Source organism: Castor canadensis, chromosome 10, assembly GCF_047511655.1.
Source record: "Castor canadensis chromosome 10, mCasCan1.hap1v2, whole genome shotgun sequence".
Classification (NCBI taxonomy): domain Eukaryota; kingdom Metazoa; phylum Chordata; class Mammalia; order Rodentia; family Castoridae; genus Castor; species Castor canadensis.
Window position 1 is genome coordinate 84881709 of NC_133395.1, and position 15022 is coordinate 84896730.

Here is a 15022-nt window from a genome sequence, read left to right on the forward strand (position 1 = left end):
GTAAAACTTAAGTCCTTTTTTAATTTATTTTTTTAATCGTAGCATAAGAACCCTGGCTGCTCTTAGTTGCGGTTCTTTATTTTCTGGATAGAAGCTATTTGAAAAATCCAGTTTCTATCCCAGTGTAGCAAAGTATAGTTCCTCATTTTTTGTTGTTGTTTTTAATGCTTTATTTTACACTACCTTTTGAATATACAAACCTCATTCTTTATTGGACAACTTGAAGGCTTTGATTTCTTTAAAATTTAAATTTTAATATGTATATTACTTTGGCATTCACTCAACTTTGAGATGCACTGATCACTGTGCTTGAAAAAGACAAGACTGAAGATTGTACTATGAAATTTATTGAGTAATTTTCATAAGTTATTTATCAAATGAGAGATTTTTAGATTTTTGTATTCTGCTTAGTTTAAAAAAATAGTAGTTAAAAGAGGGGCTAGTAAGTTTGATGCTATTCTTGCCAAACAAACTCAGCCAAAATCTTTAAAGTAGCAGATGGGAAAGGGATGACAAATCGCTCTGTATCTAAGTACATTTTCCAGAATGTTGAAAAGGAGCTTCTGAAATGAAGTCTTGAATGTATTCGATCTGTCAAGGTGCACAGCAGTGCCTTTGTAAATGTTCATTATCTCATTTAATCAGGTTATGAGTGGTGTAATGTAGCAGAGCTTAAGACTAGAACTCAATTATCACTTCCTGTGAACAAGTTGGAATTGTCATGTTACTGTGTCATTGGTTTGCTTTTAAAATGAACAATAAATTTAATAAAATAAAACATTGTCTTGTTTTTTATCTATTATTGTATATATCATTTATATCATATAAGAGATGCCTAGTTTTTTGCGTACTTTTATGAAGTAACATGATAGTTTTACCATGTTAGTGTCAGTCTCTTGATTGATTGCGACTTGATAAGTAGCTTGTTTAAAAAAAAAAAAGTAAAAACTTTGACTAGTTACACCAACTAGTTTTACCAGAAAACAAATGGGGAGAGCTAAAATAATTCTAGATATAAATATAAAAGAATTATAAGATTTTAAATTACTTAGTAGATCAACATTTTTCATTGTGGTAAGCCTCTTTTAATTGTTTACTTCTAGGTAGGTTAATTAAAATTTCTTTTGGATAGATAAAATACTTGGGGCAGATAAGTTAGATCAGGAAGACATCTTGAAAACAAAAGTATTAACAAATGGAATTTGTTAAAAGTAATCACTGTTCAATTAAAATTTCATAAAGGAACTTTAATCTTGAAAGAGTAAGGAAAATTTGTTTTTTCCCCCCCATTTTTCTTTTCTTTCTTTCTTTTTTTTTTTTTTTTTTTTTTTTATACCAGGGCCACAGCCATCTCTGGGAGTTAGTTTTGGAACGCCATTCGGCTCAGGTATTGGCACTGGCTTGCAATCAAGTGGCTTAGGTTCTTCAAACCTTGGAGGTACACTTTAACTTTTCTAATATTGCATTGAACTATTATACATTTGAATTGATAGTAGCCTGTAAAATACTTTCCAAGAGGATCTGTTGCTATTTTGGAAGTTAAGCTTCCATCTGGCAAAACCGACTCTCTAAATGTAATCATTGTAGTATTAGATTTATAACTTTAAAGAATCATTCCATCTTCTGTGAATAGTAAATACAAAAAGTACTAAAATATAAGTGGTAGGATTGTTCATAATTTCCAAACAATGTACTGAAATGTGAACTTGAGAATTACTTAGCTTTAATAAATTTAATTTTAATCAAACTTTTAAAATTTATTAGTCTTATTATTACTTTGGATTCCAGTCTACTTCTGAATGACATACATTTTCCTAATCACTGTCTTTTTTTTCCCCTGAAAATGACCATTTTAAGTGGGGAATTAATTTTATAAATTAAATAGCTTGACTTCTGTCCATTTCTAAGCATTTTGGCATATTTGAATGTATTACACACTTATAAGCAATTGAGCTTATTTTAATAGCATCATAAATTAGGTAACTAGTAAGGTAAGTCTTACACAAATAATCATGATTCTTTGGTACAGATAATCAAACATTAATATTTCATCAAGCACATTGTAGTATGTTGAATAAATTCCTTTAATTTCCTCTAAAATATAAGGTGAGGCCTATAAGTTATTATGAAAATTTAATATAGAATCTGTCCTATATTAAGAATTAACTAGAATCATGACAAGCAGTATAATTCCTATGATCAGTTATCCAGCTTGCCATCATGTTTCTTAAAACTACAGGCAGTGATAATGGTCCATCTCAATATTTTAATAAGCTGTTGCAAGGTATCCTAAAAAGAATTTGACCTTTATTTATATAGAACACTATTTTCAATTGTGACAATAATGTAAAGAAGAAAAACATGCCCCACTCCCAAGCTGTCACTGTTAACCTTTATGGTTAACGTATGGTGGGGATTTACTCTTATGGTGTAGACTTAAAGCAATCAACTATTACATACTTAGGCAGAGTCTCTCGATGGCAAAGATTCTAAATTAACCAGAAATGTTTTGGTAAAAAGTAAAGTTATCCTGTGGTATTTGTGTTTACATTGTTGTGCATGGCATGCTTGTTTATGAACTTACTCATCCTCTTTTTTTTTTCAAATATTACCCCTCAAATAGATGTATTTGTAACTGTTTAGAATCATATTTGAGTGGTTGATAAAATTTCTAGCATATTTAAAAGAAAAGTACAGATAAGCTCTTGATTTTTTATGACCTTGATCTTTAAAAATAACTGATAGGTTGTAAGCTTAGTCTGAAAATGAGTGTTTTGTGTCAGAATTTATCTGTTTTTACTAAAAGCTTTAATACAAAGAAGTAACAGATTTCATTAGTAAGTCCGTGGTATTTGTTAGACCTTTGGTGATTTTCAGTTTTACTTGTGAGTATCCTTTAACCTGTGTTTTATGTACCATTGTATATTTTTCTATTACCCTTCTACCAGGATTTGGAACTAGCTCTGGTTTTGGATGCAGCACCACAGGGGCCTCCACATTTGGATTTGGAGCAACAAATAAACCCTCAGGAAGTCTTAGTGCAGGTTTGTGTGCTTCTGCCTGAATTCCAGGCAAATGTAAAGGTGCAAATAATTTAAAAAATATGAGTGTTGGCATTTCCAAAAACCCAAAAAGATCCCTGAATCATTTTCTACTCCCTGAATGAAATATGCAAGCCTAAGTAATTATATAGCTTTATCTTTCCAATAAACTAAAGGACAGTTGTGTAAAATGGTTCTAACAAGACTTCTTAGTTTGATTTAATTAAGTGATTACATCTTCTCTTAACTCTTAGTGGAGATTCATTTGATCCCTAGTGACTTCATGATTAAGCAGTTTTATTATTATTATTATGAATGTTTACCCCAGCTTTTTTTTTTTTTTTATTATCATTGTTTATCCAGGAGAACCATTCTTAATACAAAGAAATGTTCTTTGGTGATAAGTCTGTCTGATTTTAAACATACCAGGGCTTCATGCTTGCTATGCAGGCACTCTACCACTTGAGCCATTTCACCAGTCCTTTTTTGTGTTGGGTTTTTTCGAGAGGGTCTCGAATTATTTGCCTGAACTGACCTCAGACTTTGATTTTTCTGATCTCTGCCTCATTAGTAGCTACGACTACAGGTCTGAATCACCTGTGCCCTGCTTAATTTGATTCTTTGTTTCATTTTTGAAGTAGAAATAATCTGTTGACACTTCTAGTAGAAAATTTAAAATTTTGTCTACTTTCCCATTTACTCCATTTTTTGTAAATTATGGCATGTTTTAATACGCAATCATAGGGATAAATAGCATGTCTAAAATAATGAGGTAACACTTAAAGGTGTGTAAATTTAGAATTTGAAGGAAATTTTACTTACTATTAAGTAGTGCTTAAAATGAGCAGCTTCAGGAATAAGATAAGGAATTCATTGGCTTCGGGGCTATAAACCTAAAGATCATATTAGAGAAGGATTCAATCATAAGACTTGGTCTTCATTCTGTAAGGACTCATAACATCACAGCAGTAATAAGCAATGCTGCACATTGTGGGCTGAGGCTTTCCTGGATGATTTGGGATTGCAAAGGTGGATCCAGATGTCATGAAAGTCTATCTGCTACTTGATAAAATGTTCTTGGTGGGACTGAGATGGAAGATACCTTTACATAGTTAATGAACAGGAAAGTTTCTGGCAACTGGAAATTTCCTGTAGATTTCATTTTTTTGTGCTAAGGTTACTCTGAGGCTGCATCACTAAACTTCTGTCTTTCAGGGTGCGACTTAGTTGTTAAATTATTTTTCTGTGAAATCCATATTAGAAATTCAGGGGCCTAAGATACTTGGTATTGTAAATTATGTATTCTTTCAGGTAGAAATTTATTGTTTATTCCCATGTTGTATGTTGCTTTGTGTGTGTGTGATTTAACTTCTGATATGAATATTTTCTTCCCTAAATATAAGGCTTTGGCAGCTCAAGTACATCTGGGTTTAACTTCAGCAACCCTGGCATCACGGCATCAGCTGGTTTGACATTTGGGGTGTCCAATCCTGCCTCTGCAGGTTTTGGAACAGGAGGACAACTCCTTCAGTTGAAGAAACCTCCAGCTGGAAACAAAAGAGGAAAAAGATAAACATGGGTTGATGTCTTTGAGAGAATCCTTAGCAAGCACTGTTCATTCTATGAATCTATTTTTCTAACAATGCAGTAATTGAATTGCACCCCAGGAGATTTATAAAGTTTTGATATTTTTCCCTGCTCTGGGATTTGAACCTTGTTTGCCATACTGAACATCTTTCTTGTGAATTTAAAATCCAGTTGTGTTTTGGTTTTGTTTTTTTTGTTGTTGTTGTTGTTGTTTTTTCATTATTTTTGATCCTCCGTGTAAGAAATGTGATGACATTACTACAGTGGTTTAAAAAAAAAAAATTTAATCTAAAGCCTATTATTTAACCTAGTGTTAATGGCAGTGTTTTTGTTGATAAGGTTTACATTATGAGAATATATGCACATTGGTTTCTTACAAAGATGGTATGAACTCTTGGACCTATACTAGAATTACTTTGTTCATTGAAAAGGCCTTTTGAACTACACTGCAGGGCATCTTGTGAATATGTATGTAATTATATACAGAATAATACACACAATTGTGTATGCATATAAAAATATATATTTCCAGACCTACAACTTTTGCCTCAGACTGTTCTCCTTTTCTAAGGTATTCAATTTTTCACCTTTAAGTTTCAAATCCTGTGCTTGTAAAATGATCACCTAGAAGTACCCTGTCATTTCACTTGTTTGCAAGACTTATTAAATGGTTATTGATGTAAATATTTAAGCAACTCAACTTCAGTGTCCCCGGTCTTTTCCATTTTTGTTTCTATCTTAACCTTTAGCAGCTGCTCCAAATGAGGAATGCTGTGAGACTCATCAAATTTCAGCAACTTTTATTACCCTATATATTCTCACATTACTTCTTTGAGATCTTTTCTCCTAGCTGAGATGGACTTTCAGGAGTGTAGTTGAACTCCAGACTCATGTTCTGGGGGCAAAGAGCTATTAAGCCAAATTGAATCTATGCAGGTGAAGGGTGGTGCACCGTTACTTCAGTGAGAGCCTTTCTAACTGTTTCAATGCAGAGTTCCTTCCTATAGGGCTATTGGTTTTGACACCAAATGGAGTGGCTTCTAAGCCTACTAATGTCTTAAGTGAGTGCTTAATTTGGAATAGAGAAACAATGTATTTTAAGAAAAAAAAAACTACTCTTTTTAGCAACTATTAACTCTTCCCCAGTTTTAACAGTGAGCAGATCTCCAGGTCATAGTACACAGGCATGTCAGGTTGCATCTGTGATACTTGTCTCTGTTAGTATTAGTGATGTTTAGTGGGTAAACAGGAACCCTAGGAAAGAGAATTGCCTTAGCCATGAGTTAGAAAGAAACTGTTAGGTAGACCTATTTATCTTTCAAGTACAGTTTGCAGATGGGATGTAAACATGGAATTCCATTGAAAATAGTTTAATTTTTTATATAGAACGTTTTGTATATAATGTGCATCAGTGAATATTTTCAGAATCATTTTCACCAAGGCACCTTTTTTTCTAAAATAGGTATGGTGTATATAAACGTATACACACATATATTTTTAGTATAATGTTATTTGGGTTTAAAGTGTTGTCACATCTGTTTTATTTATCTGCATTTGGCAATAATTGGCTGTCTTGAATTTTTTTGCATCTTGATGCATTAAATAAGGAAAATTATTTATCTGTGAGCAGTTGCATATTTCTCTAGTACTGCAATCCCCAGATCCAGATCATGGGGAAGTTAAGAAAAAGATGTGATTTTTGCATTTTGAATTATAGTCAGTTATATACACAGTTACAACATTTTTTTTAAAAGGACATTGCATTGTGCTGCAAAAATACAAATATTTCTATTTCTTGATGTTTTTTCTTTATATGCATTTTCATATGTTGAACTACTAGAAATCTGTAACTGATTTAATTTGTGATAGGAGTTTGAGTGTGCTGTTGTTGTCTCCTTGTCCTCACTTTGTCCAGAGCCTATTATGGAAACAATAAAATTTATTGTGTCAGTTGCTGTGAATCTTTATAAGTGTCAATAGTTGTTCTTAATACTTGTAATTTTAATTGTTCTTTTATTCTCTTTAGTTTTTACTGTTTTCTGACACTAAAAGTAATTTTATACACCTTGCTCTTTTTTTAAACAAAAGACTGAATACAAGTTAGTAAGTTCTTTGTCAGTTAAATATCTTCTCAAAATTGCAAAATCATTAAACATTAAATATATTTATTATATATAAAAACACATACATTTATATGTAAGGACACTGAATAAAAAACAAAACACTCCTTCAACTCCTAAACTCTATGCCACACCCTCCCCAAAATGTCTGCTCTAATGATTTAGTGTGTACCTTTGCAGACCCTACTAAAAAATTCCCTTTTTCAACATGTGTGTATAAATGCTCATTCTCCTTTCCTCTTTTATATGCTCTGTCATTTTCCCATATTTTACTATTCTCACATGTTTCTTTTTCTTTAAACAAGCAGAGGTTAAAAAGCTATATTGTGTGGCTTATGGTTTTCCCCCTAATGGTATGTTAGTCCCCCTCCATGTCAGCGTATAGAGATTTACATTTGACACGCTGCCCCAAAGTGGACTTCCAGTTATCTATTCAGCTGTTCCCTGTTGGTGGACATTCAGTTTCTTCCCACTGTTTTAGTTTTGCAGAAGTTGTATCCTTGTTTTTTATGCTTATGTCTAATGTTTCTTTTGGATTGATTCTGGAAGAGGAATTGTGAAAAAGTATAAAAATTGTATATTTTAATGTTTGATTGCTTTCCAAAAATATGGTGCCTATGTGTATGTGTACTCATTTCCTAGAATTCTTTGTAATTTTAGCTATTAGTTCTAATAAGTATATATGCATGAGTGCATGCATACATATATCCACATCTCAGTAGTTTCTGTTAATGGAATTGCATGTTACAACCTTTGTCTATTTTATACTGGTTACTTAGGGTTTTTTCTTACTGGTTTGTGGCTCTGTTAGTGGGTATTAATACTTTTCCTGTGAAATGTATGCAGTCAGCTGGTCTCAGAGCCTTGGCTCGTCATCCAAGGCAAGTTATTTAACCTTTTTAAAACTCAGCTTCCCCCTCTGAAAATGGACCTGAGATGCATGAGTGGCTGTGTCAGTCACACTGTCTACTGCAGGCAAGCACTATGCCAGTCAAGCCACGTCCTAGCCCACTTCTTTTTAAGAGTAGCTCAGTGATAGAGAATTAGCCTAGCATGTATGAGACCCTGGGTTTGATCCCCAGCACTGTAAGTAATCTAAACTTGAGCAGCATAAAGGGGGTTTAAAATAGAAAAGCAAGTAATACCCACTCTCCAAAGGTAGTTCTTGTTGAAGTTCTTAACGGGAAAATGCAACAGGTGTTTTCCTTTGTTCTTTTTAATACTGCATAGCAGATCTGGCCATACTGTTCAATAGTTTCTTTGGTGACTGTTTAGGTTCTTTTTATTAGAAACAGTTCTAATAATGAACTGATAAGGAGAGATGGTGGTCGTATTAGACCTTGATGATTCTGGGCAGGAATGTGGTCCTTTCCCCTTCCCAGGGTGATGCAAGCACTCAGTGTAGATTCCGAACTCATGAGGCCTTTTGAAATGATTATCAGTGGCCAGTGTTTCAGGTTGATGTTATTTCCAGATTTAGTAATGCCCTTTGTGTTCTTACAGATTCAGAAGGCAGAAAAGAAGTCTGTAGCCATGGAACACTTTTCCATTTCTTTCTGTAATTTTCCCCCCTATAGATAGGTGTGAAGACTTGATTCAAGGACGCCAACTCAGATAAGCAAGAGTGATAAATTCTTGTTAACTGACTACATTTCTGTAGGTACCACTTTAAAAACAGAAAAATGCTCTCCTAACGATCTTTTAGATTAAGCCCTTGTTAGATGTAATTATCCATTATATATATTTTGACATTTATGTTCAAAGGGATATCCCAATGGATGTCTACCGGTTCAACCTCTTCCATTACTCTCCCTTACCCTTTTACCTCCCACCCCCCCAGTTTTCAACAGCTTTCAATAATACACATCCTTATATCCTCTACCTTCACACACTAAGTTATGTGATATTACTGATGCTCTATCATTCTCTTTTCCTTTCTTTCCCAGAGTTCCACAGAGTAGTTCCACTGGTACAAACATGTTCTATGTCTGAGTTTGTATATGATCATGCTTGGTTTTTTGTGTATGTTTGTCTTTTGGATCTGTCTTTCATGTATGAGAAAAAACATGGGGCTTTTGTGTTTCTGATCCTGGCTTCACTTAACATTAAGTTCTCCAATTGCATCTATTTACCTTCAGACCACATGTCATTTTTTATGACTGAGTAATACTCCTTTGTGTATATAATCCCACAACTTCTTGATCCATTCATCAGTTGTAGGGTATCAGTTTTTTCCAAAGCTTGGGTATTGTGAATAGTGCTGCAACGAACATTGGTGTACAGATGTCTCTACTGTATCCTTTTTATGTTGTTTTGGAAAGATGCCCAGGAGCAGTATCACTAGATCATATGGCAGTTCTGTCTAGTTTTTTGAGGAATCTTCATGCTGCTTTCCATAGTGGTTGTACTAATTTGCATTCCCACCAGCAGTGTGTAAGGGTTCCTGTTTCGCCACATCCTTGCCAGCATTTGTTACTACCCCTGATTCTGGCCATTCTAAGTAGGGTGAGATGAAATCTAAGCATTGTTTTAATTTGCATCTCTTTTATAACCAGGGAAGTTGAACACTTCTTCATGTGTTTACTGGCCAGTACGTCTTCCTTTGAGAATTCCCTGTTTAATTCATGTGCCCATTTCTTCACTGGGGTGTTGATTCTTTGGGGGCTGAGTTTTCTGAGTTGCCTGTAGAGTATGGATATTTGTCCCTTATTGGATGAGTAGCTGGCCAAGATTTCTCTCCCATTCTGTGGGCTGTCTCTTTGAGTCTGGTGACTATTTCCTTTGCTGTGCAGAAGCTCTTTAGTTTGATGCAGTCTCATTTGTTCATTGTTTCTCTTACATGCTGAGCCTTTTGAGTTCTACTTAGGAGGTCATTCCCTAAACCTATCTGTTCCAGTGTATTTCCTATGCTGGGATGGAGTTGTTTCAAAGTTTCAGGCCTTATATTAAGGTCTTTGATCCACTTTGAATTGATTTTGGCACAGGGTGAAAGACAGGGGTCTAGTTCAGTCTTCTACATGTGGATATCCAATTTTCCCAGCAGCATTTGTTGAAGAAACTCTTTTCTCCATCATGCGTTTTGGGCTCCTTTGTTGAAGATCAGTTGGCTATAGATGTGTGGGTTTATGTCTGGATCTTTTGTTCTGATCCATTTGTCATCTTGTCTGTTTTTGTGCCAATACCATGCTGTTTTTATTGTTATGGCTCTGTAGTATAGTTTGAAGTTGGGTATTGTGATGTCTCCAACATTGGACTTTTTGTTCAGAATTGCTTTGGCTATTCAAGGTCTTTTGTGTTTGCATATGTATTTCGCAATTGTTTTCTCCATTTCTTGCAAAATATCATTGGGATTTTTATAGGGATAGAGTTGAACATGTAGATTGCTTTTGGTGGTATGGCCATTTCACAAAGTTGATTCTACCAATCCACGAGCTTGGAAGGTCTTTCCATCTTCTGATGTCATCTTCAGTTTCTCTCTTCAGTGGTTTATAGTTTTCATTAAAAAGGCCTTTGGTTTCCTTTGTTAAGTGTATTCCAAGGTCCTTTATTGTTTGTGAGGCTTATTGTACATAGGATTGTTTCCCTGATTTCTTTCTCAATCTGTTTATTGTTGGTATATAGAAAAGCTTCTGATTTCTGTATATTAATTTTATATCATGCTACTTTGCCAAAGCAGTTTATGATTTCTAATAGTTTCTTGGTAGAGTTTTTGGGTTCTCTTAGGCAGGATCATATCATCTGGACTGGCCTTAGGTCTTGATCCTCTCAAATCTCAAACTACAAAAGCCTCCTCCCTGTTCTCTCCATTTTGAAAGGATCGTTCTTACTACTTTGCCCCTACTGATAAAAATACAGAATTTAACTTTCTTGATCTGCTAAGTTATGTTTTCTCCAGTTTCTTTGCTCTTTTTCTATTTTCCTTGTCTTTGTGGTTCAAGGCCACGTTTTGAAATTTTTAATATTCTCAGAAGTTCTACTGGGTTGTGTAAAAAATGTGCCTGGCTACTTTTTGATAAAGATGTATTCCTTACACTTTTTCTGTAATCGTATCTAATATGTTTTGTCATTGATAATTCCAGCATTTGAAGCAGTAGTCTGACTTTGTGGGTTTCTTTCTTTTTTTTCTGACATTTGCTCAGGGTGTCCCTTCATGAAAGTACTACCAACCCAGGTGTACATCAAAAAGATCTCACTCTGAGGAGTTTTTTGGCAACACTTGAAGTGTGAGTTTATTGCACAGCCCCTTCTGAGAGAGGAGTGAGTTTTGGGGCATAGTTGCTCTCTACTCGGAGAGCTATGGTCGCAATAGGCAGTGCTCGTGAGGCACTGTCTTTGGTGATGTGTTGACAAGGGGTTGACCCACTATGGCCAAAGGATAAGTACAGCCCACTGCCTGGCTTTGTAAATAAAGTTTTATTGGAATGCAGCCATGCTTACATGTTCTACATTCTGCACTACAGTGGTAGAGTTGAGAAGCTGGGACAGGGATCCTATGACTTGCAAAGCATAAGCCACTCACTATCTTCTAACTGTAGGAAAACTTTGTTGACTCCTAGTACAGACCTTTGGTATCCCTGCTTTATTTGTTGCTTTGATTTGTTCTGTTTAGTGTTACCAGGGTTTGAACTCAGGTCCTTGTGCTTGCTCAACAGGTGTGACACAGCTTGTGCCACATCCCCTGCCCGTTACTGCTTTAGTTATTTTTCAGGTGGTATCTCTAGTTTTTGTTCAGGCCAGCCTCAGTCCACAATCCTCCCACCCACAGCCTCATGTACAGTTGCATGTGCATCACTACTCCCTGCTTCTTGGTTGAAATGGGGGTCCCATTAACTTTTTTTGCCCCAACTGACCTGGAACTGTGATCCTCCCAATCTCCACCTCCCTGGGGTAGCTGGGATTACAGACATGTAATGACTTAAATGATTTTAGATACAAAGCTGCTCTATTAAGAGTTTCAAATGCAGTGGCTGAAGATCATTTGTTTCACACAGTGGTCAGAGGAACAGTTCTGAGTTGATGAAGCTCCGTGGAGTACGGGCCCAGACTCCTTGTGTGGCTCTCCCAGCTTGAGAGTAATATGTTCTGAGGAGGGAGCATATTTGCCTTCCAGCTCATGGGAAGAAGGAAAGCTTGGAGGGAGCATTTTGCATCTAAGAGAGTGATCTTGAAGTCACATACCTCACTTCTGTGCTCATGTCATTGGCCAGAACCTGGTCACCCAGCAGGGCTTGGATGTCTTTTGGTAGGCGTCGTGCATGCAGCTAAAGCTCCTGCCAGTAAAGCCAGAGGACAATGTGTGCAATGCACCGGCAGGCCCAGGCCTCACCGTGAGCAGAACAACTGCTCACAACTGCCTCCGTGCCCCGCCTTCCTCACACCTCCACTTTTGGCTCCAACAATTTGCCTGTCTTGCTAACTCAGCTATATACTTGAAAGGTGTTTTTAAAAAATAATACCTGTCATTTTCAGGTATTTTAAGTAAGATAGAGTCCAAATACATGTTTAAACAGGCCTTTCTGTATGACTTCAATGATGCAACTTGGTTTTTGTGTTTTGTGGATTTGGTAATAAGAGTGACTCAGATCACTGTTGCTACTAGCTGAACAAGGAATTGCCCTAAACAACATTCTTTTAAACAATTTAGCCCAGACAGTATCATGCTGACTTGCGTACTCAGGAATTACTTCTGTATACTGTTGGTTTGCAGTTGGTCTGAAATTCAGTGATTCTCTGCTTTTTAAATCCTCTGCTTTCTGAAATGTGACATCTATTGTCAGCTAACCGGGGATTAGGCGAGTCATCCTCCCCTGGTTGAGGAGCAGTGCAGTGTGCACTGTCCAAAGTGGTAGTCACCAACCACATGTGGCTGTGGAGGCCTTGAAATATGGGCAAGTGCTACCAAGAACTGAACTTTTGAATAAACTCAAAACTAAAATCTGGTAATTTGAATATTGGGCAACATTTTAAGTGTGTTTGGAACAACTTGGGTATAGGAATATACACTTTCAATTACAAGTTTTATGAAATTAAATTTAAATCAAGTAGTTCCCAGAAAAACTTTGCATCCAGATTGAGAATTATTGAGGCATGAAATTCACAATGAGTTTCAAAGATTTAGTATGAGAAGAAATGCAAGCATCTTATTAACATTTTTGTATTAGTGTGAGGTTGAAATGATAATAGAGTAGAGTGAGTAAGCGTTATCAAAACACATCTCGTTAACGTAACTTCGCATGCTTTCTTCATTGTAATGGGGTTGCGCTTTGTGCGTGTCTGTCTAGGCAGCAAGCCCAGGGCCTTGTGCCCGCTAGGCAAGCACTCTGCCCCCGAACCACACCGTTCAGCTTCCTAACGTGGTTAGCAGAATTTTAAATCACTTGAATGGTTCACATCGCATTTCTGTCAAGCAGTTCTGCTTCAGATGACATGCTTTACATACGTGAATGAAAAATAAGTTGCAGGTGTTTGATTTGCTGTGTTTTTTTCTTTTCTTTTAACTCTTAACATCAGTTGGTGAAACAGCATCCGACCTGGAATCCCCACTTTCATTATTTGTGTCCGTGTTTGTCATCCTGTAGTTATCTTTTCAGGATGCACATGGCGTCGTATCTACCCGTACTGCCCCTCTCTTCATCCAGACTCCTCAGCACAATGCACAACGTCACTCACAGTCTGGCCTCTGCTTCATTTACCATCCCTTCTCCTGACGTTCTCACAGCAAGGCCATCCAGAACACTGCTCTTTCATGCCATTTGGCAACAGGTGGTTCCTTTCGTCTGGGACAAATGCTAGCCTTTCAGCACCATTTTTCCTCCAACTCCCCCAGCAAAGTTAGTATGCACTCTGGTTAGAGTTTGGACCTTATGATCCAGGCTTACCATATCATATTCTCTATTATTTAATGGTATATTTCTCTTCCTCATTAGACTGTGAAAACCTAGAAGTTCTGACTTTTTTTTTTAACTTGGGTTTGTATTTGTATTGTCGATACAAAATAATTGGATTCCGTAAATATTAACTGAATGATACTGCAGTAGGAAAAGAGCTGCTTCCGTGACTGCCTGCAGACCTCTCCACATAGTTGTGAAACTAGGCTACTAGGACAAGCCTCCACATTTGAGAGCCCTTTGACATTAAGAAAGTTACTTCACATCTTGGTGCCTCATCGTTAAAATGGAGATAGCAATCCCCATCTTATAGGTTGGTTGTGAAAACAGACATGAGTTAGCACATGTAAGGTGTTGAAATGTGCCTTGTGCAAACAGCATGCAGCACACTAACTAGTACTATTGTCACAATGTAGTCTAAACTATTTTTCTTTTTCTCTCAGGCCACAAATCACAGGTTTTAACTGGATTTCGAAAACCTAGTGTTACGGAAACCAATGAACTAGGAAGAAAAATCCAGTTCTGAGCAGGCACTGAATCAACAAGTATCTCCTTTGCAAGGACCTTCTGACACTCATTTTGTGAATCTCATTTCAGAAAAGTGACATGAGACTTAGAGTTAGTTTGGGTCAGGATGTTTAGAATTCAGGAAAGAAAACTGGACCTTGATGTTTTAGGATAACCTAATGAATCATATACATAGGCCACCAAGTCTGTGTGTGTTGTGGAACATTCTAGATGGAGTAGGAAAAGTTGATGCAAAATAAAACTCACTAAGTATAGTGAACTAAGTATTTGTAATTTTGATTACACAACTTACTCTTCTTTTTTCTAAGAAGTTTGAGATATTTTTCACATGCCATACAATGTGCGCATTTGAAGTACACAATTCAGCGGCTCTTCGCGTGCTAGCATAGCTGTGCAATATCAACACAGTCTAGTTTTAGAATATTTTTGTCACCACAAAGAAATCCCATGTGCATTAGCAGCCATTCCCCCTATATCCTTACGTCCACCACCCTAAGTCCTAGGTCGCAACTCACCTATTCCCTGCTTGCCTCTGAGTATTTGCCTCTTCTGGGTATTTCATGTAAGTGGTGTGATTGGATTCTTTCAACTAGCATAATAGCTTCAAGGGTCATCCATGTTAGCATATGTCAGCATTTCATTCTTTTTATTGCCAAATAATTTTATAAAGCATTTATCCATTCATAGTGAACTTGTGTTGGAAACAACGTAAGTTTTGTTTTGCTATTTTGAGTAATGTTGCTTTGAACATTTCATATGCAAGTGTTTGTGTGTGAATGAACTATTTTAACTATCTGCAGGTATGTACCTAGAAGTAGAATTGACCATCTTCCCATATGCTTATCAGTTCTTTGCATGT

The 15022-nt window shown here is 36.3% G+C and overlaps 1 protein-coding gene across 2 annotated transcripts in view; it reads left to right on the forward strand.

Annotated features, from left to right (window-relative positions):
• The window catches only part of Nup58 (nucleoporin 58), a 47280-nt gene extending 32963 nt beyond the window's left edge, over window positions 1-14317 (forward strand). Inside the window, exons 13-15 of one of the 2 annotated variants that reach the window (XM_074043749.1) lie at window positions 1340-1438; window positions 2949-3044; window positions 14079-14317. In XM_074043749.1, the coding sequence (XP_073899850.1) occupies window positions 1340-1438; window positions 2949-3044; window positions 14079-14161 (278 nt within the window). In that variant the 3' untranslated portion in view covers window positions 14162-14317. Of the gene's footprint in view, window positions 1-1339; window positions 1439-2948; window positions 3045-4444; window positions 6590-14078 lie in introns of those variants that run through there. The other variant, XM_020178151.2, reaches the window with a different exon arrangement.
• The last annotated feature ends 705 nt before the right edge of the window (window positions 14318-15022 follow it).